This window comes from Carlito syrichta, unplaced genomic scaffold, assembly GCF_000164805.1.
Source record: "Carlito syrichta isolate Samal-C Ts95f unplaced genomic scaffold, Tarsius_syrichta-2.0.1 Scaffold315704, whole genome shotgun sequence".
Classification (NCBI taxonomy): Eukaryota; Metazoa; Chordata; class Mammalia; order Primates; family Tarsiidae; genus Carlito; species Carlito syrichta.
The window spans coordinates 69,919-93,627 of NW_007259800.1; the positions used below are offsets into that span (position 1 = coordinate 69,919).

Below are 23,709 nucleotides of genomic sequence, written 5' to 3' on the forward strand. Positions count from 1 at the left end.
GCTGAGGCGGAAGGATCGCCGGAGCCCAGCGGGTCGAGGCTGCGGTGGCCGGGAGCGGCCGCTGCACTGCAGTCTGGGAGACAGTGAGACTCCAACTCAAAAAGAAAAAAAAAAGAAATAACTTTAAAAAAAAAATTTAGATTCAGGGGTTACGCATGCATGTTCATTCCAGGGCCGTATTGTGCAGTCATGGGGATCCGGTCTTGGGGGTCCATTCCCCAAATAGTGACCATTGTGCCCCGCAGAAGAAATAACCATTTAAAAGAACACTGCTGAATACCTATTATGTGCCAGATATTAGCCACTTTAGCACATTCTCTTATTTAATATTCATGACAACCCTATTAGATACGTACAACTATTATGCTCATTTTACAAAGATATTGAGAGATTAGCAGTTTTCCCCAAATCACAGACACCTGGAAGACAATTCTATCAGACTTCGAGGTTTCTGCCTCAGTCTACCTCAGCATTTTCATTTACCTTGTGCCGTCCTCCCCCCCGCCCCCCGCTGAAACCCCACCCCTACTGGTGTCACTGGTCTCCTTTCCATTCCCAGAAGAGAGTCAAGCTCCCCTCCTCCTCCCTTCTCCCAGGACCTGCTCTTACTGTCTCCTTTGTTTAGAAGATTCTTCGGTTTGTTGCATGGCTGACTCCTCATCTCAGATATCTATTCTAAATTAATTCTTCCCACTTTATAACATCATCGTGTTTGGTTTCCATCACAGTGTTTGTTACATTCTGAAGTTATCTTTTAAATTTCCCACCAGATCATGAGCAGCTCTATCCTTAAGGCTTCTTTCACTGAAGACTGACTGATTGAATGAAGTGGCCTATTTCTCCTGTACCTGGAGGTCTGGATAGTTCTGCCTTGTTCCAGAAGGTCACCTGTATTGTACCGACAGGCCATCGGAATTACACGTTCCTTACTTCACTGTCATCTCATTATATTACAGAGACTTTTCCAGGGCAGCAGTGACTTCATACCGAGGCACCTCGGGGTGACCAGGATAACCGCACCCTGCTCTACCCACCCTGGCCTGCAGGGGACGGTGTGGCCGGAGGCCTCCTTCGGTGCACGCCGTCGTCGCTCTAGGTGAACCGAGACATAGGGGCGGGAGAAGTGGAGTAGAGAGACGGGTCCAACCGGAAGGGGCGGGGTCGTCTGTAAGCCCGCCCCCTCGGGCAGGCACCCCTCCCTCGTCCCGCCCCTTCCCCCGCCCGGACGGCCATGGCCCTTCCCGGCATCCCCTATGAGCGACGGCTTCTCATCATGGCGGACCCTAGAGATAAGGCGCTTCAGGACTACCGCAAGAAGCTGCTGGAGCACAAGGAGATTGACGGCCGCCTGAAGGAGTGTGAGTGCACCTTTCTTCTCACATGTTCTCGTGCCGGACCTGCTTCTGCTTCTGACGACGCGGAAGCCTTTGGCTGGGCGCGGTGACCGAGCCTCGGAGATGGGCAGGCCTCGGTCCAGCGACAAGGCGCTTTGTCATCCGGCCTGAGCTGGGGGCGCAACACCCTCTCAGGCGTGGAAACGGCCCGGTCCGGTCCGGGTGGCAGAACATCCGCGATTCTGAGATGGAAATGGGAAGGGACTAGAGGAGTGGGGAAGACGTGGGCTGGGGGTGTTTCCTAGGGCGGGGGGCAAGGAGAGCAGTGTTGGCGGAGTCCCGGGACAGGCGAGGGCAGACGCTTGATCGAGGAAGCTTAAGCCAAATACGAGACTCTAGGAATCGGCCCGTTCGTGCAGTTGAAAGCTGGACGCGGGGCTTCGGAGAGAGGGGATCCAGGTGGCCTCATAACCCAGCGCGGCGCTCCTCGTGTTTCGTGTTGTGCGGTGTCCGGCGAACAAGTTTCCCTGATCTCCTGAGTCCTGAACGCTTTTTCAGTGCACCCTCATTGAAAAGTTCAAATGGTTTGATTAAATCAAGGAAGACCATAGTCATGTGATTCTTTGGAGAACTGCATTTTTTGGCCTTATTTAGGGTAGAAAACCAGAGAGAGTAGTCCAGGTGGGTAGACGAAGAGGGAAGAAGGATCTAACTCGTTGACTGTCATTCGGATTCGTGCAGCTCTGGAAGTGTCAGGATGTCAGTATCTGTTGAGAATGTAACTTAAAATATGCTTTATACAAGTAAGGATTGTGGATCAAGAAAAGAAAAGCATGTTGCTTTCTATGTAACATTTTAAGCGCGTCACTATTCATTACAAACAGCATTCTTTTGTGGTTTGAAATATCGAATGTGTGATTTGACATATCGAATGTGAAATTTAGCTAAAGTGAAATTGACTTAAGTAAAGTGAGACTTAAGCAACTTAAACGCGTTAAAGTTATTGTTTAATTTTTAAATGTTTACATTATGTTATTTCAGTAAGGGAACAATTAAAAGAACTTACTAAGCAGTATGAAAAGTCTGAAAATGATCTGAAGGCCCTACAAAGTGTTGGGCAGGTAGGTAATGGAGTATGGGGTGTAGAGGGTGATGGTAATTTGTTTTGTTTTTTAGCTGTTGACAAAAAGTAATGCTTTCTTTTTCTTCCTTAGATTGTGGGTGAAGTGCTTAAACAATTAACTGAAGAAAAATGTAAGTGAGTTAGATTATTCATTAGTAAAGAAAAGCATCCCATCCCTCCCTGACTTTTGAAATGTTATTATTTTATTGACAGTAATGCAGAGAGATATTTTTGCATAGACTAAGTTTTCTCTCAACTATTGTCTTAAAGGGCTGAAATAAAACTAAACCCTTCGTTGATGTGGATATATATTATTTTACTTTCTGTTTCTTAATTTATTCTTTCATGTTTTTCTTCTAGTCATTGTTAAAGCTACAAATGGACCAAGATATGTTGTGGGTTGTCGTCGACAGGTAATACTCTACATTTGTATGTGCTTTATAATTGTAAGTTGTTGTATCTAATTCTTGAGGTAAGCAGGTTGGGCATTATACCTATAACTCAATTTATTCAGACATAGCTAATTATTAGCAAACCTTGAATTCAAACTCATGGATTTTGACTCTTGGTATTTCCTACTTTTCTTACAGTGTTACACTGCCTTAGACAGATCTCCCCACTTAGAAATCAAAGTCAGTTAGAACTGGAAAGTGGATTATTTTATTTTAATGTCTTTTTTGAGGAGGACTACAAAGTGATACACTATCAGTTACCTATATCTATATTTAAATGTTCAGGAATGTTACTTAAAGACTGTATTATGGACTAAGTTAATTTTGTATGAGGTCATTTAGATTAGAATATGTATGTTGAAATAACCTTAGATTTCATTTTACAGTTATCAAAGATGACAAGAGATGGCTTGAATCACTCTCAGTAGTGTCTGAAGCCAGCTTATGTGATGTTCTTTTTTTTTTTTAATCAGAGTCTCATTCTGTCATCCAGGCTGGAGTGCAGTGGCACACCACCATGCCCGGCTAATTTTTTTGATTTGTTGTAGACACGAGGTCTCATCAAGTTGCCCAGGCTGGTCTTGAACCTGTGGGCTCAGGTAATCCTCTCGCTGCTACCACCTCCCAAAGTGCTAAGATTGCAGGCATGAGCCACCATGCCCGGCTGTGTTCCCTATAGATATAAGTATTGAAATAGTTTCATATTGATTTCTGTCTTATTTCAAGTAACCTCATTGGCGGTTTTTAAAAAAATCTTAATCCATTACATTAAACCTAGTGCTTTGCCTGTCTTCACTTCATTTTAGTTGGCAGTAAATCCTAAATTTGGAGCCCTTCATAAAATCTTATGACAAGTGGTCAGTAATTTAGGTGATTCTGAAATTGTATTGTAAAAGCAGTTTTTTAAACTATCAAAAACTAGCCAGTCACAGTGGCTCATGCCTGTAATCCCAGCACTTTGGGAGGCAGAGGTGAGAGGATTGCCTGATCCCAGGGGTTGGAGATCAGCCTAGGCAACTTGGCGAGACCTTGTCTCTACAGTAAATCAAAAAATAGCCCCGTGGGGTGGCACACACCTGTGGTTCCAGCTACTTGGAAGGCTGAGGTGGAAGGATCACCTGAGCCCAGCAGGTTGAGGCTACAGTGGCCATGAGCGTGCCACTGCACTCCAGTCTGGGCAACAGAGTGAGACTCCAACGCAAAAAACAAAACAAAACAAAAAAACTCTATCTTTGTAAGGTGATATCTTGAGTGTGAGGTGAATCTATTGGATAGATTATATCTAATTATGGACAAATATGCCAATAAAGTAGTATGATTCACCCTAACATGAAGTGCTTTGGTACCAGTTCCCGGTGTCACTGTACTACAGAGTTCTGAATCAAAATAATGAGCAAAACTATATTAAATAGTGATCCTTTGAAAGTAAAATACCAAAGTCCATTCCTTCTTCAAAAACAAATCATTACCACCTCAGACTTTGTGTACTAGTGATTTTACATTTCACACAGAGATTGCACAAAAGACCATTCATTTTAGGGACAGGTGGAAATAACTTTAACTTACTACTTTTATAAGCCATTCTGTTAGCATGAAATTTATGATTTGATATTTGTGTTCTCTCTGAAGGGTAAAAATGAGTATTCGGCTTCTAAATATTAAGCTTTTGTTAGAGCGCTAGTCCCTTTTTAAATGTTTATATGATACCTTTTGTTTTACAAAACTAGCTTGACAAAAGTAAGCTGAAGCCAGGAACAAGAGTTGCTTTGGATATGACTACACTAACTATCATGAGGTGGGTTTCTTATTGCGTTTAGTTTGCCTCACAAGAGGAGGATTTTCTCCAAAATATATGCTTCTTGAGATCAGTGGATATTTTGATAATTTTTCCCTTTTACTAGTTTCTAATAAAACACATCTTTATAAAATCACCTGCAGGTACTTGCATAAACAAGACATTATGTATGTACTCTTATCTGTAAGCTGAGAGAAAATATGTCTTTAAGAGAAAAATGTATGCCTTTTCATTCTAGATATTTGCCAAGAGAGGTGGATCCACTGGTTTACAACATGTCCCATGAGGACCCCGGGAATGTTTCTTATTCTGAGATTGGTGGACTCTCGGAACAGATTCGGGAATTAAGAGAGGTTGGTACTATTTGCTTTGTTCTCTGAACTTACTAATACATAGTACTGGTTTTAGGATGCCTAAAAGGAAAAACAGGATGAAAAAGCAATTTTTTTGTACAACTAGTAGTTACAATATTATGTATTTAGTACTTTTGCTTAGAAGAATAGCATTGACTCTAACTATGAGAATTACTGGTGTTTGTTAATTTGGAGATAATTTGGTGTTGGAAAAATTCTGCCCTTTTTTGTGGCAAAGGAAAGGGGAAAGAAGCTAAGAGTAATTAACATAAACTGAAAATTTCAAAGGATCACTATTTAATATAGTTTTGCTCATTATTTTGATTCAGAACATAATCTGATACCCTTACCCTCTGTGGTTTTGATTATTATAATCAATTACTTGGGTCAGAGTATATTTGGGTAGGTAACGTGTGTAATGTAATTTTTTCCATAATCCCGTTAATATAGCTTCTTACCTTTAAACAGTAGAGTGAGTTACCTGTGCCTTATTTATTTGTTTAAAGCCATTTGCTGCCATTCAAGAAAAATTCTGGTTTTAGGAGTGCTGGAAATCTTTTAAACTTTTAGGTGAAGAATCTAACCAGGATTGCCTTCCCAAACAGCACACATGGCTTTTAACTATTATCTGTAAAGCAAATTAAATTGTGCTGTCGATTTCATCCTGATTTAGGCTGAAATACTTGGGAATGAAGGGGAATAGTTGAAATATCTTATTTCATCTCATTGAAAACCTAAGCCAGTAGATCTCAAACCAACACATTGATTTTTCTGGAATACTTATTTAAAATGCTCTGCCCTCTGAATGGTTTTGATGAAGTAGATTGGGGTGGGCACTGGATTAGCATTTAGACAAGCATTTCAGGTGGTTATGAAGCCAAATTTTTCTTTGACATTACTTGAGGAAGCCCCGGTCCAAGTGTAAGTAAAAGCCTTTTTTCACCTTATATTTTGTGAAGTGGCAACAAGTGCTTCATGGAGCTATGAAAGAATGCCTTCCACAGTGACTTGCTGCATCAGCCATAGGAGCAGAAGGAATCATACATGCAGTACCCCTTTCTGTCTGTAGATACTTTAGAATATTGATTTCTCACTTCTAGCTTGTCACAGTCACACCTTATGGACACAGCTGTTGAATTAGAAATTTATCTTTTAAATTTCTGGTACTGTGAGTAATTTAAATTGGATAGTAAAATACTCAGTTCTTCTATTCTTCATTTTTTCCCCCCTTGAATCAGTCTTGGAAGGATATTGAGAGCAGAACATAGTGTTCTTTTAGGGCTGCTATCAAAATGCCAACAGATAAAAATTTTATATGTCTTTTCTCTTAGTGGCCATTATAACTTATCAACCCCATTTTATAATTATTTTGGTATATTTTCAAATGCAAGCTAGTGTAGGTCCTTTGAATTTTCTTTGTTTTACTTGCCTGTTGTTTTTGTAGTATAACTTAATTGAGGTCTAATTTACATCCAATAAATGCACAGGTTTTAAGTATACATTTCAAATATGTTTTCACAAATTATAAACCTGTGTAACTATCACCACAATCAAGTGTATAGCTTATTATGCATTATTTAAAATCATTTAAATTTAAGAAATCTTCATTTACCTATAGAAAAACCTCTTAATATAAATAGTTTTACATAGCATGGAAGTCTAGATCTATTATGAGTTATGATGTGTTCACCTAACTATGGTGATATTTGACTTAAAGTGTTTGAAATTACATTAAAAGTATTTACTAGCTTTTAAGGAAACATACCACATCTTTTCCAGGTAATAGAATTACCTCTTACAAACCCAGAGTTATTCCAGCGTGTGGGAATTATACCTCCAAAAGGCTGTTTGTTATACGGTCCACCAGGTTGGTATTGAAGTTTAATGTGGGCAGGGCCAACCTCTGCTTCACTCAGATTGAGAATAGGGTAGGAGATGTGTGTCTGCTATTCCTGGAGGCATGCTTACTGCATCTGTGCCTCTGGCATACTTTTAAAAAATACAGATTACTAGGCCCCATGTGTGGTTTTGATGAAGTAGATTGGAGTGGGTACAGGATTAGCCTTTAAACAAGCATTTCAGGTAGTTATGAAACCAACTTTTTCTTTTTCAATGCTTGAGGAAGCACTAGTCCAAGTGTAAATAAAAGCCTATATTCACCGTACATTTAATGAAATGGCAACAGAGTAAAAACAAGTGCTTCTTGGAACCTGGCCATTTGATTCTAGGGCCATAGCCCTCAAAGAGTGGTTCCCAGACCTCTGGGTGTTGCTGAGATGCGTTCATGGAATTTGCAAGGTCAGAACTACTCTTATGATACTAAGATGTTATTTGACTCGCACACCATGTTGACATCTGCACCAGAGGTGCAAAAGCAACCTGGGCGAGATTGCCCACACCATCGCATGAGTCAGTTGTTCATGGTATGAATCAGTACTCGTAGTCATTGTGTTCTTGACTGCCATGTACTTGCAGCGCAAAATTTTAAAAAATGACAATTTTACTTTTAAATATTCTTGGTGAAACAGTAAAAACTATTAGTTTTGTTAAATCTTCATTCTGGAGTGTTTTGTGTTCTGTGTAGTGAAATGGAAAATACATACAAAGCACTCCTGCATATTGAATAAGATAGTTGTCTTTAGGAAAAGTACTTCTGCAGTTATTTGAGTTGCCACCTGAATTAGTTGCTTCTCATGGAATACTGTTTTTACTTGAATGGACAATTTACAGACAAGCTGTGGTTATTCAGACTGGTTATTGGTTATTTGGCACATGTTTTTTTCCAAAGTGAACAAATCGAGCCTGTCATATGAGAGAAATAACTGATGCCAGTGATAAAATTTGAGCTTTCAAGAGAAAATTTGAATTTCTGAAAACTTTGAAAACTGGCACTATGGGCTTGAAAACTTTCTACTATGTTAGTACTAAAGACTTTTCTAATGAGATGGGTGGTACAAATAACAAATACTTTTTTAACATTCTATAATGAAAAAGTATCAACCTTTGAAAGATTTTCAAAACTCATTGAACCAAGCTTCTAAATAACCACGGCTTGATGTTAAAATATCCATAGGTAAAAGATCCAATCAGTGTGCAAGGTCAACCAATGTATTTTAATGTAACAAGTTTTGTCATAGGCCATATTGTAAGTAGTTTGATATATTTCTAAATTTCTATATTCAGTGTGAATAAAATAAAATTACAAAGCAATGAGATATCACCTTATACCTGTTAGAATGACTATTTTTTAAAAAATGAAAAAAAAAGTGTTGGCAAGAATGTGGAGAAAAGGGAACCTTTGTACATGGTTGATGGGAATGTAAGTCAGCACAGCTATTTTGAAAAACAGTGTGGAGGTTCCTCAAAAAAAAAAATTGCCACATGATCCAGCAGTCCCTCTTCTGAGTATATATCTAAAGGAATTGAAATTAATGTGTCAAAAAGATATCTGCACTTCCATGATCATTGTAACATTATTCATAATAGCCAAGATATAGAAACAACCTATAAGTGCCTATTTGTGAATGAATGGATAAAGAAAACATGGTGTGTACACACACACACACACACACACACACACACACACACACGAATACTATTCAGTCTTTTTGTTTTTGTTTTTTTGAGCCAGGGTCTCTGTCACCCAGGCTGAAGTGCAGTGACACAGTCATGGCTCACCACATTCTCAACCTCCTGGGCTCAGGTGATCTTCCTTCTCTGCCTCCTGAGGAACTAGACCTACAGGACCACGCCACCACACCCAGCTAATATTTTTATTTTTTGTAGAGACGAGGTCTTGCTGTGTTTTCTAGACTGGCCTTGAACTCCTCAGCTCACGTGATCCTCCCGCCTTGGTCTCCCAAAGTGCCGGGATAACAGGCATGAGCCACTGTGCCAGGCCTATTCAGCCTTAAAAAAAAGTTCTGTCATTTGTGACAATATGGGTGAATCTAAATGATATGCAAAGTGCAATAAGCCAGGCACAGAAAGACAATCCCCGCATAATCTCACATTCCTAAAAAGTGGAGCTCATAGAAACTGAGGATAAAATGGTGATTGTCAGAGGACAGGGCATTGGTGATGATGGATGGGGAAGGGAGAGATTTCAGTCAAAGGGTATCAAGTTCACTTCTACAGGAGGAATAAATTGTAGTGATTTATTGCACAGTGTGGTGGCTATAATGAATAATGTTTTAGATATCTCAGACTTGCTAATAGTAGATTTTAAATGTTCTTGCCACAAATAATAAGTACCAGAAGTGATAGATAGGTCAATTATCCTGATATAATCATTTCTCAATATATACATGCATCATAACATTGCATTTACCCCATAAATAAATATATTACTTGTCAGTTGAAAATAAAATTATAACTGCTTTGGCAAAGAGAGCCACCACTGACTAAAAAATAAATAAATAATAAAATAGAAATAAAAATATAAAATTATAAGAGATTTGAATAAAATTTAAAATTTTAATATTGAGACTAGAAGTGCTTTGGAATTTTAGATAAACAATTTATTTGGGACTTAGCTTTCATCTTGGAAAATTTACTTGCCAAAGGATTATATTCTTAAAAGGCTTTTGAAAATTTATTTTACCGTCTATCTAATTGGGACTATGAATGTTTCTAGGTACAGGAAAAACACTCTTGGCACGAGCTGTTGCTAGCCAGCTGGACTGCAATTTCTTAAAGGTAAAGGGAAAATTATTTTGTAGTTGTTGAAATTAAATTTCATTTACATTGTCTTGTATTCACCTTACTGTTTTTCCTTTAATCAGGTTGTATCTAGTTCTATTGTAGACAAGTACATTGGTGAAAGTGCTCGTTTAATCAGAGAAATGTTTAATTATGCCAGGGACCATCAGCCATGCATCATTTTTATGGATGAAATAGATGCTATTGGTAAGAACAACACCTTTTGAAATTTGTTTTACACTTCTCTTAAAAGCATTAAGAAATTTTCCTTAATTCTAAAAGAACTTTTTCCTTCTCTCTTAATCTGTAATTGTGACTTGTATGAAATAGATAACACAGTGAATTGGATGTTACTTTTAAAAGATTCTTGAAAACTTTAACCAATTGTAATCAATCACTTTAGAAAATAACAAAATGAGAAATGTTAACCAAAATCAGTTTGAACTTTGTCAGTATAATTCTTAACCGTTTAATTTTCATCGTAATGTTTTTAGCCACAGACACTACTATTATGTTCTGTTTTCTTAAATGGTGGTTACAGAGGAAAAGAGTAATGCATCTACATTTCCAAATGACTATTGTAGGTGGTCGTCGGTTTTCTGAGGGTACTTCAGCTGACAGAGAGATTCAGAGAACTTTAATGGAGGTAATATCTGGTAAAAGGCATTGGTAAAGAAACCAATGCTTATTAAATGAAAAATTAAACATTGCATATTTGAAAGTCAAAATATATACAACATTTTAAATGAAGAATTAAATGTTAAATTTGAAAATGTTGATCGTAATGAACATGTTTCTGTATCACAGTCTGTAATAGGAAAATGACTACTCTAAAATAAGGGTACCTGCAAAGTTCCATTTGGTGTTTATCTCTATTCTGTGTTTTTTTGAGCAGATCAGCCATTCAGATATTTAAATTGATGTGACTTTGTGCTAGTTTTATTAAGACATTTTGTAACTAACTGCTATGTTAAGACTAATGACAAATAAATTAGAATTACAAATGAGACGACTCTAAAAATCATTCTTTTTTCTCTTGCTTTATTGCTGAGACTGAGGGGCAACTAAAATATTTGTGATAACTAAAGAAGATATGTGATGAAATGAAAGAATGTACATAAAGCCTTTCCCCACTGTGAAAGTGATAGCAAAATTCCAGGCACATTTTCCCACTTCAGATAGAAACTAGGTAGCATAGGTAATGCAATGTCAAAATTCTTTTCACTAGGGATATTTGAAAATCAGTTTTATATGTTTTTCTGGTCTGCTCAGAAGATAAATAGGATTTTTAAGTTGGTTATAAAGTCACTTAGAAACCCTTAATTGAGCTACTTTATAAGGATACAAATACTGGTGTTAGTTGTGTAACTGATATGTCATCACTACCACATATTACCAAGTTAGCTATATTTTAAAGAATGTTAAATGCAATAAGGTTTGTCTTCATTTACTCAAGAAAACTTTAGAAATTGAAGGAAATATGTTTGGTCTCTTTCAATACTTCTATGTATTATAGGATTATTTGAAAAGATATTTTACAGGTTTGTTAATCAAATTTATGGAAGAATCTTAGTATCCACTTACCCTAATGTAAGTGTTACATTTGACACATATAATCACTTTATACATTAGATTTCATTAGTAGTTTTTATTTTAAAAAATATTTGTATGAAAAAATTTTGGATGCTGAAAATCAGACTCACATAGTTCATAACTCTTGACATAATGGAAACCATCAGATTTATTAAAACTATGCAGTAACTATTAAAAAGGTACATAATTTGACTTACAGCTGTGAAGGTAGAAAGTATATCCCTTTAAGCTGGGTGTGGTGTCTCACACCTGTAATCCCACCCCTTTGGGAGGCGGAGACGAGAGGATTGCCTGAGCCCAAAGGTTCGAGACCAGCCTGGGCAACTTGGTGAGGCCTCGTCTCTACAATAAATAAAAAATTAGTTGAACTTAGTGGTTTGCACCTGTAGTACCAGCTACTTGGAAGACTGAGGCAGAAGGATTGCCTGAGCCCAGCAGGTCAAGGCTGTTGTGGCTGTGAGCATACCACTGCACTCCAGCCTGGGCAACAGAGTGAGACTGATTCAGAAAAGAAAGTATATCCTTAAAACCAAGGGAAAAAAGTAGAATTCTGTCAAATGATTATTCTGAAGGTCACATATCTGTCTGTAGACAATACATGATATTAGGCATATAATAAGTTTGTGCTGTTAATTTTTTAATGGTTAAAATGTTTTATAAAATCTATTTTTTAAATATTTTTAGTTACTGAATCAAATGGATGGATTTGATACTCTGCATAGAGTTAAAATGATCATGGCTACAAACAGACCAGATACACTGGATCCTGCTTTGCTGCGTCCTGGAAGATTAGACAGAAAAATACGTGAGTTAAGATTTTTTACCTGCTATCCATTTCCCTTTGTCTATGTCCATGTCTCTTTCCACACTTCCCCTTATCCCCCACTTTACTGGAAAAAACAAAAAGTACAAAACTGGACTATAAAATAATTTTTTTTATTTTCAGATATCGATTTGCCAAATGAACAAGCAAGATTAGACATACTGAAAATTCATGCAGGCCCCATTACAAAGCATGGTGAAATAGGTAAGAAGTAACCTCTTTTATATGTATTTATAGTTGGTAAATGAAGCAAAATAAAGTTGGATATTACTGATGGTCTACCAAATCTGGTTTGATGTAGAGTTAGAAACACATAAAAGCAGAGAAAAGAGCATAAATTCAGCAAACACTGAGCATGTGTTATATGCTAGGAACTGTTTCAAGGGCTGGGGATATAGCAAGGAATGAAACAGGCAAATTCTGCCTTTAAACAACTTATATTCTTATTAGGAAAGACAGATAAAGTAAGCAAAACATAAAATATATTAGATGGTGATAAGTGCTATGGAGGAAAATAAAGCAAGAAAAGGAGGACAGGAAATGGCAGGAGCAGGTATGAGTTTGTACGTTTTTAACATGAGGAGGATTAGTATAGGGAAGGCCTTGCCAGCAGGTGATTTTTTTTTTTTTTTTTTTTTGAGTCAGAGTCTCACTCTGTCACTCAGGCTGGAGTGCAATGTTACACTCGTGGCCACCATAGCCTCAACGCGCTGGACTCAGGTGATCCTTCCACCTCAGCATTCCAAGTAGCTGGAACCACAGGCGTGCACCACCACACCTGGCTAATTTTTTTTATTTACTGTAGAGACAAGATCTGGCCAAGTTACCCAGGCTGACCTCAAACCTCCAAGTTCAGGCAGTCCTCTCACCTCTGCCTCCCAAGGTGCTGGGATTACAGGCATGAGCCACCGTGCCCAACTAAGAAGGTGAATTTTAAGCAATGACCTCAAAGGTGAAGGAACTAGACACAGATATGGAGGAAGATCATTCCATCCAAGAGGGAGTGGCAAGGAAGATGACCTGAAGCAGGCGCATGGCTGGCTCACTCCAGGAGCAGCACAGAAGCCAGGGTGTCTGGCAGCGTAAATGCACAATGCCAGCAGGCAGAATTGTGGAGGTGGTGGGGACCAGAGTCTGCAGAGCTTTATAAAGGTCAGGGCATAGAGCCTCTGCTTTTACTTGTAGTGATATGGGTGCCCCTGGAGGACTATGAGCAGAGGAATGATAGATAGGATCTCACTTTTTGGGATTTTTAACTTTTGATTGTAGAGTTAGAAACACATAAAAGCAGAGAAAAGAGCATAATAAACTTCAGGCCCCTGTGTACTAATCTGCCAGCTTCAATTATTATGTATTTCTTTAAAAATTGTACAACTATAGTACTGTCTTTCAAAAATTTACTTGCATCAGTTTTTCATTCTGTGTAGTTATTAATATGATACATGTTTAGGTTAATTTGAGGGTTTGATTTTTTTGTCTTTAATTTAGTTTTTGAATATGTACATTTAGGAACAAAAACAATATATAAAGACATACATTCAGGTAATTTTTATTGATGATCCACTTCAGTGTTAATAATAATTCTTGGCCAGTCTTGTTTCGTCCCTAACCTTTCCTTTCTCTTGCCATCCCTCTTTATTTTTAAAAAAACAAATCCCAGGTATTATTTCAACCATAAATATTTTGAAATTCATTTAAGATTACTCTGACTGCATGCTACTAGTAAAGTGTAGAGGGACGAGAATAGAAACAAGAGGATCGATCAGGAGTTTATTTCAGTAATCCAGGGAAAAGATGATGATGGTCTGGTCAAAAGTGGTAGCAAAGTTTTTTCTCCCTTTCCCAACTTTATTGAGATATAATGGACAATGTCTTTTAAAAGGCTGATATTCTGGATATGTTTTGAAAGTTGAGCTGACACAACTTGCTTATGGATTGGATGTACGGTGTGAGTTAAAGAAAAGAGCCAGGGAAGACTTTGGCTTTTGGCCTAAGCAACTGGAAAAATGGGGTTGCCAGCAGTTAAAATGGAAAAGACTGGAAAGGTTAGGCTTTAAGGGGAGAATAAAGAGTTTGATTCTGGATATATTAATCTTTTGCACTCGAATGTCCCCTCTCAGGGGACATATTAAGCAGGACAAACTTACGCCAGCGCAAATTTTTCAAAAATGTATGTTTCCTGAAGTTTTCCATTCAAATTACTTAATAAAGCAAATAGGGAGATAGAATATATACTGAGATATAAATCTTAAAAAATCAACTGGCGTTATTTAGAAAGATAATGTTCTTCCACATCATCTTCGAACAACAGACTGGGCAATGAACTACATTTATTAATATGGGAGGAAGAAAAAGAGACTGTATTGTCTGCTCAAATAGAAAAATACCAGGTGGAAGCTGTCAAACAAATTACTATTGCACAGCATGTAACAATGAACCAGCAATGCATGTTGCTGACTGTTTCACACATTACCACACGTTAGGAAAATATAAGATATAAAATTTTGATTTTTTTGTCATAAATAAGTTCTCACTATCCAAACTTCCATTGTAAGCCAAAGATCATTACAATAAAATAATTGGTTCTGGTGTCATACTATTTTTGAGACGTGATTAGTTTTTCATTTTTATAAAGTACAGTCAAGTTGCTGGTAGGTGATCCGTGAGTTGTCTCCGAGTGCAAAGAGTTAAATTTGAGATGCTGGCAACTCATTTATTTTAACTAAAAGGGTTGATTAGTAATTCTGTATCCATCTGTAGTTCATTGGGGCAATCTATGTTGGAGATACAGATGTGGAAAATATCAGTATAAAAATGTTTGTTTTTGTTTTTGAGTTGCAGTCTCACTCTGTTGCCCAGGCTGGAGTGCATGGCATGCTCATGGCCACCGCAGTCTCAACTGCTGTGCTTAGGCGATCTTGCCACCTCAGCCTTCCAAGTAGCTGGAACTACAGGTGTGCACTACCGTGCCTGGCTTATTTTTTTGATTTAGTGTAGAGACAAGGTCTCACCGAATTGCTCAGGCTGGTCTTAAACTCCTGCCTCAGCCTCCCACAGTGCTGGAATTACAGGCTGAGCCACTGAGCCCGGCAGCTTTATTCTTTTTTAATGGTTGCATAGCATTTTCCAGAAAGCAGGATTTGAGAGGACAGAAAAGCTCCCACAGTGGGAGGGGACCCAAAGGGGTTGCCCTAAAAATGGTTTTTCAAGTCTTATGATTAGATGAGATTTCCAAGTGGTATTGAATTTGGATAGAGAAGAGAAGAAAGTCAAAGACTGAGCTTAGATAATTTAGGCATTAAGAAGTTCAGATGAAGAAACATCAAAGGAGTCTGAAGGCAGAGTCACAGTAGTAGAAGTAAAACCAGGAGCTGGTGGTGTCCTGGAAGATAAATGAAGAACATTTTTTGAGGAGTGACTGATCTCTGTCAAATGCTGACAGTGGGTCATATAAAAAGAGTTCTGAGGCTAGTCATGGTATCTCACGCCTGTATGCCCAGCACTTTTGGAGGCTGAGGCACGAGGATTGCTTGAGGCCAGGAGGTTGAGACCAGCCTGGGCAACATAGCAAGACCCCATGTCTGTCTGTCTTTCTGACTGTCTGTCTCTCTTCCTCTCTCTCTCTCTCAGATAGATAGATAGATATACAGATAGGTATTTTAAAGAATTTTGAGAGTAGACCTTTGTATTGAACTATGTGGAGGTCATTGGTAACCTTGTCAAAAGTAATTTCTTAGGAGTGGTGGGGGTGAAAGCCTACTTCAGATGGATTTCGGAGAGATTGGGAGGAAAGGCGTTGAGTTTAGACATTTCTTTTAAGTTCTGCAGTGGGGACACAGAAGAAATGGAAGGGAGATGGAGACAAGAGGATTTGGTAGAGTTTTAAGATGGAAGAATTTATACCACTTTTTTTTTTTTCTAATGCTGCTGGGAATGATCTAGGAGAAAGAAAAATTAATAATGCCCTCCCTTGAAGAGAGGTTGGCCCTATCTGTATGTATATTTGTCATTTATAAGAATGGAGTAAAGGCAGAATATGTAGATGCTGATGATGACAGGTCCTCGGGTAGTATAGGAACTTGCAGTGTTTTTCTGAATGCTTCTATTTACTCAGTGAAATAGAATTAGAATGCAAATTCAGAGTGAACATAGGGAAGTACTATTAGAGAATTGAGGACAGAAGAGAAGGTATAAAATAGTTATTTGTGAAAGTGAGGAACTGGCCTTAGATAGAGGCCAGCAAAACACACTTGTGAGACAAATTCTCCCTGCCTTCTGTTTGTGTAAAAGTTTTGTTGTAACTCAACCATGCTCATTTAGCTATATATTGTCTATGGCGGCTTTCCCACTCTAACAGCAGAGTTGAGTAGCTGTGACAGAGACCATATGGCCTGCCAAGCATGAAATATTTACTATCTGGTCCTTTGCATAAAAAGTTTGCTGACGTCTAAGGGAATAATAGTAGTATAATTGCCAGGCAGCTTTAAACATCCTTTAGAAGTTAATGGTCCAAAATAATTACAAAGAGTTGATTGTTTCTTCTTACTATCTCATCGCTCCTGTGAGAGTTTTAAGCTAGAACGGCTGAACTGGACAAAGGATGTCAATTTACAGGTTTCTTACACAAATACTGAATACTGGTAGGTGCCAGATCCTGTGCAAGCCTTGGGAATTCTTGTCTCATTGTAAGGAAGCTTACAATGAATTTTAACCTGATTAAAGGATAATTAGTGAATATCTATATGATTTCAAACAGATATTGACATACATTGTATTGCCTGACAAAGAGTGTATCATCAGAGTTAATCGCATTGTAGTAGCCTATGTTCTCTTACTTCTCTCCGATAGCAAATCCATGACTGCTACCCCAAACCTACAGCTCTTCAGTTCATGTCTATCATGTGGGTGGGTAGAGGGATCACTTAACTACTATTGTTATTATAGAACTGATACTTCACAACTTGAAACTTTCACAGAAACCAGAAAATCTAGTCAATGCCTGCTGTAGCACTTAAAAATTTCACGTTGGCTAGATGCTGTGGCTCACACCTGTAATCCCAGCACTTTGGGAAACCGAAACAAGAGGATTGCCTGAACCCAGGGGTTCAAGACCATCCTAGGCAACTTGGTGAGACCTCGTCTCTACATTCAAAAAATTAGCTGGGTGTAGTGGCGCATGCCTGTGGTTCCAGCAACAGAAGTCTTAGTTTTTGGATGTTAATATTGTGCAATGTGACTACCCAGCTGATCAAATTCAAAGCAAGCTCTTCAGTTTAAATGTTCCATGTGGGCATAAATTAAGAAAGGCTCTAATTTTTTAAAAGCTAATTTCCAGTATTTCTTTCTTTCTAAACAGATTATGAAGCAATTGTGAAGCTCTCAGATGGCTTTAATGGAGCAGACCTGAGAAATGTTTGTACTGAAGCAGGTAAGGGTTTAAAGTACAGTTTTACTATTGATTTTGATTTTTTAAATTTGCTAAAGCTGTCTGAATTTGTCCAAAAGCAGAGCCTGACTCTTGCAAGGATTTGGGTGTATGCTAGTTTGTTTTTTTTTTGGGGGGGGGGCAGTTGTTTCCAGGAAGTCAGAGAGAACAGGGCAAGTGAGATGGAAAGAGGAAAAGGCAATAAGAGGGTGTGCCGTTGAGGTAGTTACTGTAGGTAAGGGGGTTAGAGTTTGATGAGACCTCAGAGAAGCAAAACAGAATGCCTTCCAGGATAACCTGGTTGAAAGGTAGAAGACTGGAATATGTATTTACCAGCACTCATCCTCCGTTGATGAGATTTGCCCTTGGTGGTGTTCACTCCTCTACACTCTGGGTGCCTTAGGGCAGAATGTGGAAAGAGAGGCATGTGACAGAGCACTGGCCCCTGGAAATGAGCCGGAGGCCATACAAAACTGCCTACCACACCTGTGGCTAGAGTTAGAATGGGCCAGTGCCAGGGGCAGCTGCTGGAAGTGAATAATGTATGTTTTCTGATAACATGTCTATGAGCAGTAAGCTTTGAAAGATTAATTTATGAATTATGTTGATCATGTAATTTTTGTAAAATAGTTTTTACACATAATTCTCTCGTGGGTTATGTGATAACTGTTTTTTTATATCTGCATTGTGTGTAAAAATTGTGTGATACTGTCTTTATTTCTGGTACCAAGTAACTTTAATACCCTATCTTGAATAATTTAGTTTTCATCTTCCATATAGATTCTTTTTTTTTTTTTTTTTTTTTGAGTTGGAGTCTCACTCTGTCACCCAGACTGGAGTGCAATGACCGCTCCTGGCCACCGCAGCCTCGCCTGCTGGGCTCCGGTGATCCTTCCGCCTCAGCCTTCCCAGTAGCCGGAATTATAGGCATGCGCTACCAAACCCGGCTGATTTTTTTATTTATTGTAGAGATGAGGTCTCGCCGCCCAGGCGGGTCTCGAACCCGTGGGCTCAGGCAATCCACTCACCTCAGCCTCCCAAAGGCGCGGGATTATAGGCTGAGCTACCGAGCCCGGCCATATAGATTCTTAAAATAGAAAAAAACAAATGTTTACATAGTTTTTATAGTTACTGACTTCATAGGTTGAAAGTTTTCTTAAATATTAAAATATACGATTTCCTCTTGCTCTTCATGTCATATTTAGCCTCATTTTAACTTTTTTTTTTTTTTTTTGAGTTGGAGTCTCACTCCATCACCCAAGCTGGAGTGCAGTGGCATGCTCACCACCACCCAGCATTGACCCGGCGATCCTTCTGTCTCAGCCTTCCAAGTAGCTGGAACTATAGGAGCGTGCTACCATGCCTGGCTAATTTTTTTTTTTTTTTTTATTGTAGCGATGAGGTCTCACCAAGTTGCCCACGCCGTCCTCAAACCCATGGGCTCAGGCAATCCCCTCACCTCGGCCTCCCAAAGTGTTGGGATTACAGGCTTGAGCCACTGCACCCGGCCAATATTTTTTGATAAATTTAACAGGTAGTGTTTAAAGAAGCTGCTCAGGCATGGCTTCTCAGTAGCAGTATCTTCGTGGGTATACTGTGACTCTGTATCTGCATCCGAGACCTGCAGGTCTAGAAACTTTTGATACAAATCAGAGTAGAACATGCTCACAGAGACTTAACCAGTAAACAAAGTTATGAAGAGGTAAGCTATCATATAACTTGAACTACTCAAAGTAATTCATGACATTCGCTTTCTAAACTCTAAACCAGACCAAATTATTACCAGAAATTGCTTTGGTTATATTGGAATCCAAACAAAAGCAGTGCTGTGGTCTTAAAGATTGATGCTATCAAATTATAATATGCTCTTTTCCCCATATATTTTTTTAAATTTATCTTATTTCAAACGAAGAGTTGTAACTTCTCTGTATATCAAAATTTTAGCTTTTTAACTGGGTACAACAGTCACATCTGAAGATGTACTAAAATTTTTGTTTGGTTTTCTTATTAGACTTCAAACCTTTTTTGTTAACATAATCTTTCTGTAAGTTAAAATATACTTGATTCAGCTATAATTGCCACTTCCATTCAGGTCTTGACATTGTCATCCTTTATAGATTAGAATGTATCTCTTTTGCAGATTTATTCATTTACTAAACAGTGATTTGGAAATAGTCATATGCACAAGGTTTACAAAAATAACTTACCTAGCTTAGCTGAGGCTTTCTGAACAAGTTTTAAAACTTGGCTATTAAAAAAACAATCATTTCCATCCACTTGATTTCTAGGAAAACATAGAATGTTTCCTTATGTAGAAATCTAGAAAGGAAAGAAAAGATAGGAAGTAACCCTTGAAATCTTCTATTCCAACTCGCTCATTTTGTGTAAGTGAAAATTTAATACAAGCAGATCCTCAGTGGAACTATTAGAACTCATTTAATTAGTAGATAGTGGTACCTTACCAACTTTAGTTTATCATGAATTAGGATTGTGTCAAAATTTGGGACCCATATCTGTGACAGAACTAATCTTAAAAAGAAAAAAACACACATACAAGAAAACTTTAAACTCTTTGTCAAATGGTATTGAATAAGTAACTTGTGAAAAATTTGAAGGGAAAAAACTGAGATGTGACAATTAAATATAAATCATGAAAAAGACCAACTTGTTTCTTAAGTAAGATAAATTTTAACACAAATAATAACCAATTTTTATTTTATTTTTATTTTTATTTTTTTGAGTTAGAGTCTCACTCTGTCGCCCAGGCTGGAGTGCACTGGCACACTCACAGCCACCCCAGTGTCACCTTGCTAGGCTCAGGCGATCCTTCCGCCTCAGCCTTCCAAGTAGTCAGAACTACAGGTGCGCACTACCACTCCTGGCTAATATTTGATTTATTGTAGAGATGAGGTCTCACCAAGTTGCCCAGGCTGGTCTTGAACCCACAGGCTTGTGCAATTCACTCACCTCAGCCTTCTAAAGTGCTGGGATTACAGGCTAAGCCACCAAGCCCGGCCAATAACCAATTTTTATTAAATCCCGCTGGCTTTCTATAACTTCCTGTTCTCTACAAGGAATTTACAAGGAGCAGCTATCAAACTTACTGGAGGTGTTTTGTTTTTTTTCCATAAATGTGCTTCCCTTTTTTCCAGGGAGTCATTGCCTATAGAGTTAAGAAACTACCACTTAAAATGTGTATATATTGTTGAGAGTTTGGACTTGCTTTGGGTTTTATTTTTGTTTTTATTAAGAGGACTATTTGAGCCCTATTTTAAATGTTCACATAATTGTCTCATCTGTTTTTGACTTGGAAAATAATCACCATAACTATGGAAATATGGCGGTATATGGATATTGGTTTTTAATAAATTAGAACTGCAAGCTCAAAAGTAGCTAGGTTTCTTCACATTTACTCCATAGAATTACGTTATTTCATTTTCTTATAATGAATATGTAATTCACATGTGATACATGATACCACATAATTCATACGTGATATGTAATCATGTTGTATTGTCTACAGGTATGTTTGCAATTCGTGCTGATCATGATTTTGTAGTACAGGAAGACTTCATGAAAGCAGTCAGAAAAGTGGCTGATTCTAAGAAACTAGAGTCTAAATTGGACTACAAACCTGTGTAATTTACTGTAAGACTTTTGATGGCTGCATGACAGACATTGGCTTAATGTAAAAATAAAGTTAAAGAAAATAATGTATGTATCAGCAGTGATCTCATTAAAAGTGTGTGAATAAAAATATGTATGAGTAACACCATAAAAACTAGCAATTCAGTAATTCAACTTTTAAGATTGGTACAGAAGAAATTTGTATGTTTGTTAATGTTGCATTTATTGCAGCAGAAGTTACAAAAGAAGAATATTGAAGCTTTTCATATTTGCTGTGTGAGCATTTTGTAAAACATTGAAAATGATTTAAGATGGTAGTATAAGAAAGCATTTCTTATGACTTATTTTATATCATTTGTTTTCCTCATCCTAAAAAGTTGAATAAAATCTGTTTGATTCAGTTCTCCTACATATATTCTTGTCTTTTTCTAAGAGTACATTTACTATGGTTCTTTAGATTCCTTCACAAATAAACTGCTTATTTGGTAACCCAGATTAAATTGTATTTAGGTATAGGTTTTGGAATAATATTTTAAAATAGTACACACACCTAGTGTTCATGAGATCATCTTATATATGACGTGGTGGATGTGTGGGTATGTCTATATATGATCCTCCCTCCAGAAATTATTTACGTATGCTTCACCTGCTGTGATTAAGCTATTTGATATTAATTTTTTAAAAATGCATGCACCTTCATAACTTTTTAAAGATTGTTATTAAAAGTAGTATTTGCTAATAAATGTAACTTGGTTTTCTTGGTTTATGTGACATGATAGGTCCCTGTTGAGAACATTAAGGTCTGGACCCTCTTCCAGGAAAAATTCTCACATCTATATACAATTTTGCATATACTCTAATTTCAGGAGATTTATTGTTTCCTGGCGTCATCCATGGATGCTACCTATAGGTATCTGAATACCGGGTTAACAGTGTATGGTGTAGGGTATGTTGATGTCAGAAATGTTCAAGAGAAAACTTCTGTTAACTATATACAATTCTTTCTCACTTCATGTGGCAATAAAATCTTTACCAAATTACATAAGCAAATAATCACTGGGCATCAATTATCAAAAGCGTTAAACAAAAGACACTCAACTTCAGTTTCATAAACACTAGAGGTCCAAAAGAATATGACCTGGTTAATCATACAATCCTCAAAAACTTACTAGCAGAATATTATATGCCTTTTTATCATCTTAAAAGGTGAAAAACAGTTAAAATAGTGATAGAGAAAATGGGACACTTAAGTGGGCATATAATACTCAAATTATTGAACAGTGTCATATTTGTGTGTTGGCAGTGCATCTTATAATATGACAACATAAAAAATAATAGAATGTAGGAGGAGGTGTAAGTCAAATATTTTTATGATCTTTCACTATTATCCATTGTAATTTTTAGAGTACAGATTTTCATTCAGATCCATGGTAAGTTGTATTTAGTTAATGAGTGACTATCTTGTCTTACACTTTTGTGCTGATGGGGGTTTTTTTTGCAATTTTTTAAAGAATCGATTTGGTGTGCAAATCTTTTTTGTGTGGGTTCTTCCATATCCAAGTTTGAGATTGCTCAACTGTTTAAAAGCAGAAAGCATAATAGTATCTCCCTAGGCCCAGATAAAGTAACTTTTATGAACAGTATAATATTAACTTTGAGTCAGCTATCAGTTTCTTTTTTGATGATTTTCCGTTTGCCATTCTTTCTTGAGATACTCTAAGTGAACTTTCTTGAGATACTCTTAAGTGAATTCCCGAGTATTTGTAAAATACTTTTAATCTTTTTTTTTTTTTTTTTTTTCCTGAGTCGGGGTCTCTCACCCAGGCTGGAGGGCAGTGGCACAATCGTGGCTCACCATAGCCTCTAACTGCCGGGCTCAGGCGAGCCTTCCGCCTCAGCCTCCCAAGTAGCTGGAACTACTGGCAGGTGCCACCACACCCGGCTAATTTTTCGATTTTCCATGTATTCTGATTTCAGGAGGTCTCAAACTCCTGCCCTCAGGCGACTTTTAATCATTTATTGAAAGGTGATGGGCGTTCCCTTTTCTGAGTAGCACAAGGTGACTCTAAGCTGCGCTCTTCATTTATTATTCTGGCTATAACCTCACCGCAGATGCGCAGAGCTCCGAGAGGGGAGAAGCCACAGCTTTCCTTTCGGATACCAGTTTCTGGCGGGTAGGGTGTTTTGCCTGCTTGCACCTATGCCCAGCCTGGGAAGTGCAGACCCAGCTGCGCCGCCTCCCAACCTTTCCCAGGACCTTCACGCGTTCCCTCCTGCCGCCACGCCCCTCCCACGCCCCGCCCCCTGCGCCTGCGCTCTCGCGAGGGGGCGGGACGGGGCAGTGGTGCGGTGACACCTGGCGGCGGCGGGGGGCGGGCGCTAAGCGAGCGTGGACTGCGATTGGCTGGGACGGCGTGGGCGGGGCGGGAGGAAGGAGCGGGGACGGTCGTGGGGCGCCCGTCGGTGTGAATCCCGGCGGCCCG

The 23,709-nt window shown here is 38.3% G+C and overlaps 2 protein-coding genes across 2 annotated transcripts in view; both read left to right on the forward strand.

Annotated features, from left to right (window-relative positions):
* Positions 1–1,229: 1,229 nt before the first annotated feature.
* On the forward strand, positions 1,230–21,639 carry PSMC6 (proteasome 26S subunit, ATPase 6). Its single transcript, XM_008073153.1, has 14 exons — positions 1,230–1,358; positions 2,376–2,455; positions 2,549–2,588; positions 2,818–2,870; positions 4,637–4,704; positions 4,943–5,057; positions 6,837–6,924; positions 9,694–9,755; positions 9,842–9,965; positions 10,343–10,404; positions 12,036–12,156; positions 12,298–12,378; positions 17,531–17,602; positions 21,123–21,639. Exons 1-14 carry the CDS (start codon positions 1,232–1,234, stop codon positions 21,239–21,241), a joined length of 1,212 nt encoding a protein of 403 aa, XP_008071344.1. The 5' UTR covers positions 1,230–1,231; the 3' UTR covers positions 21,242–21,639.
* Positions 21,640–23,338: 1,699 nt separating this feature from the next.
* The window catches only part of LOC103275756 (alpha-enolase-like), a 4,231-nt gene continuing 3,860 nt past the window's right edge, over positions 23,339–23,709 (forward strand). Inside the window, 2 exon segments of the mRNA XM_008073159.2 lie at positions 23,339–23,400; positions 23,481–23,689. Coding sequence (XP_008071350.2) covers positions 23,339–23,400; positions 23,481–23,689 — 271 coding nt within the window.

Coding starts and splice junctions, on each gene's coding strand:
- PSMC6 (XM_008073153.1), top strand. CDS start 1,232: ATGGCCCTTCCCGGCATCCCCTATGAGCGACGGCTTCTCATCATGGCG. Junction 2,589..2,817: donor ACAATTAACTGAAGAAAAAT/GTAAGTGAGTTA, acceptor TTTTTCTTCTAG/TCATTGTTAAAGCTACAAAT. Junction 9,756..9,841: donor TGGACTGCAATTTCTTAAAG/GTAAAGGGAAAA, acceptor TCCTTTAATCAG/GTTGTATCTAGTTCTATTGT.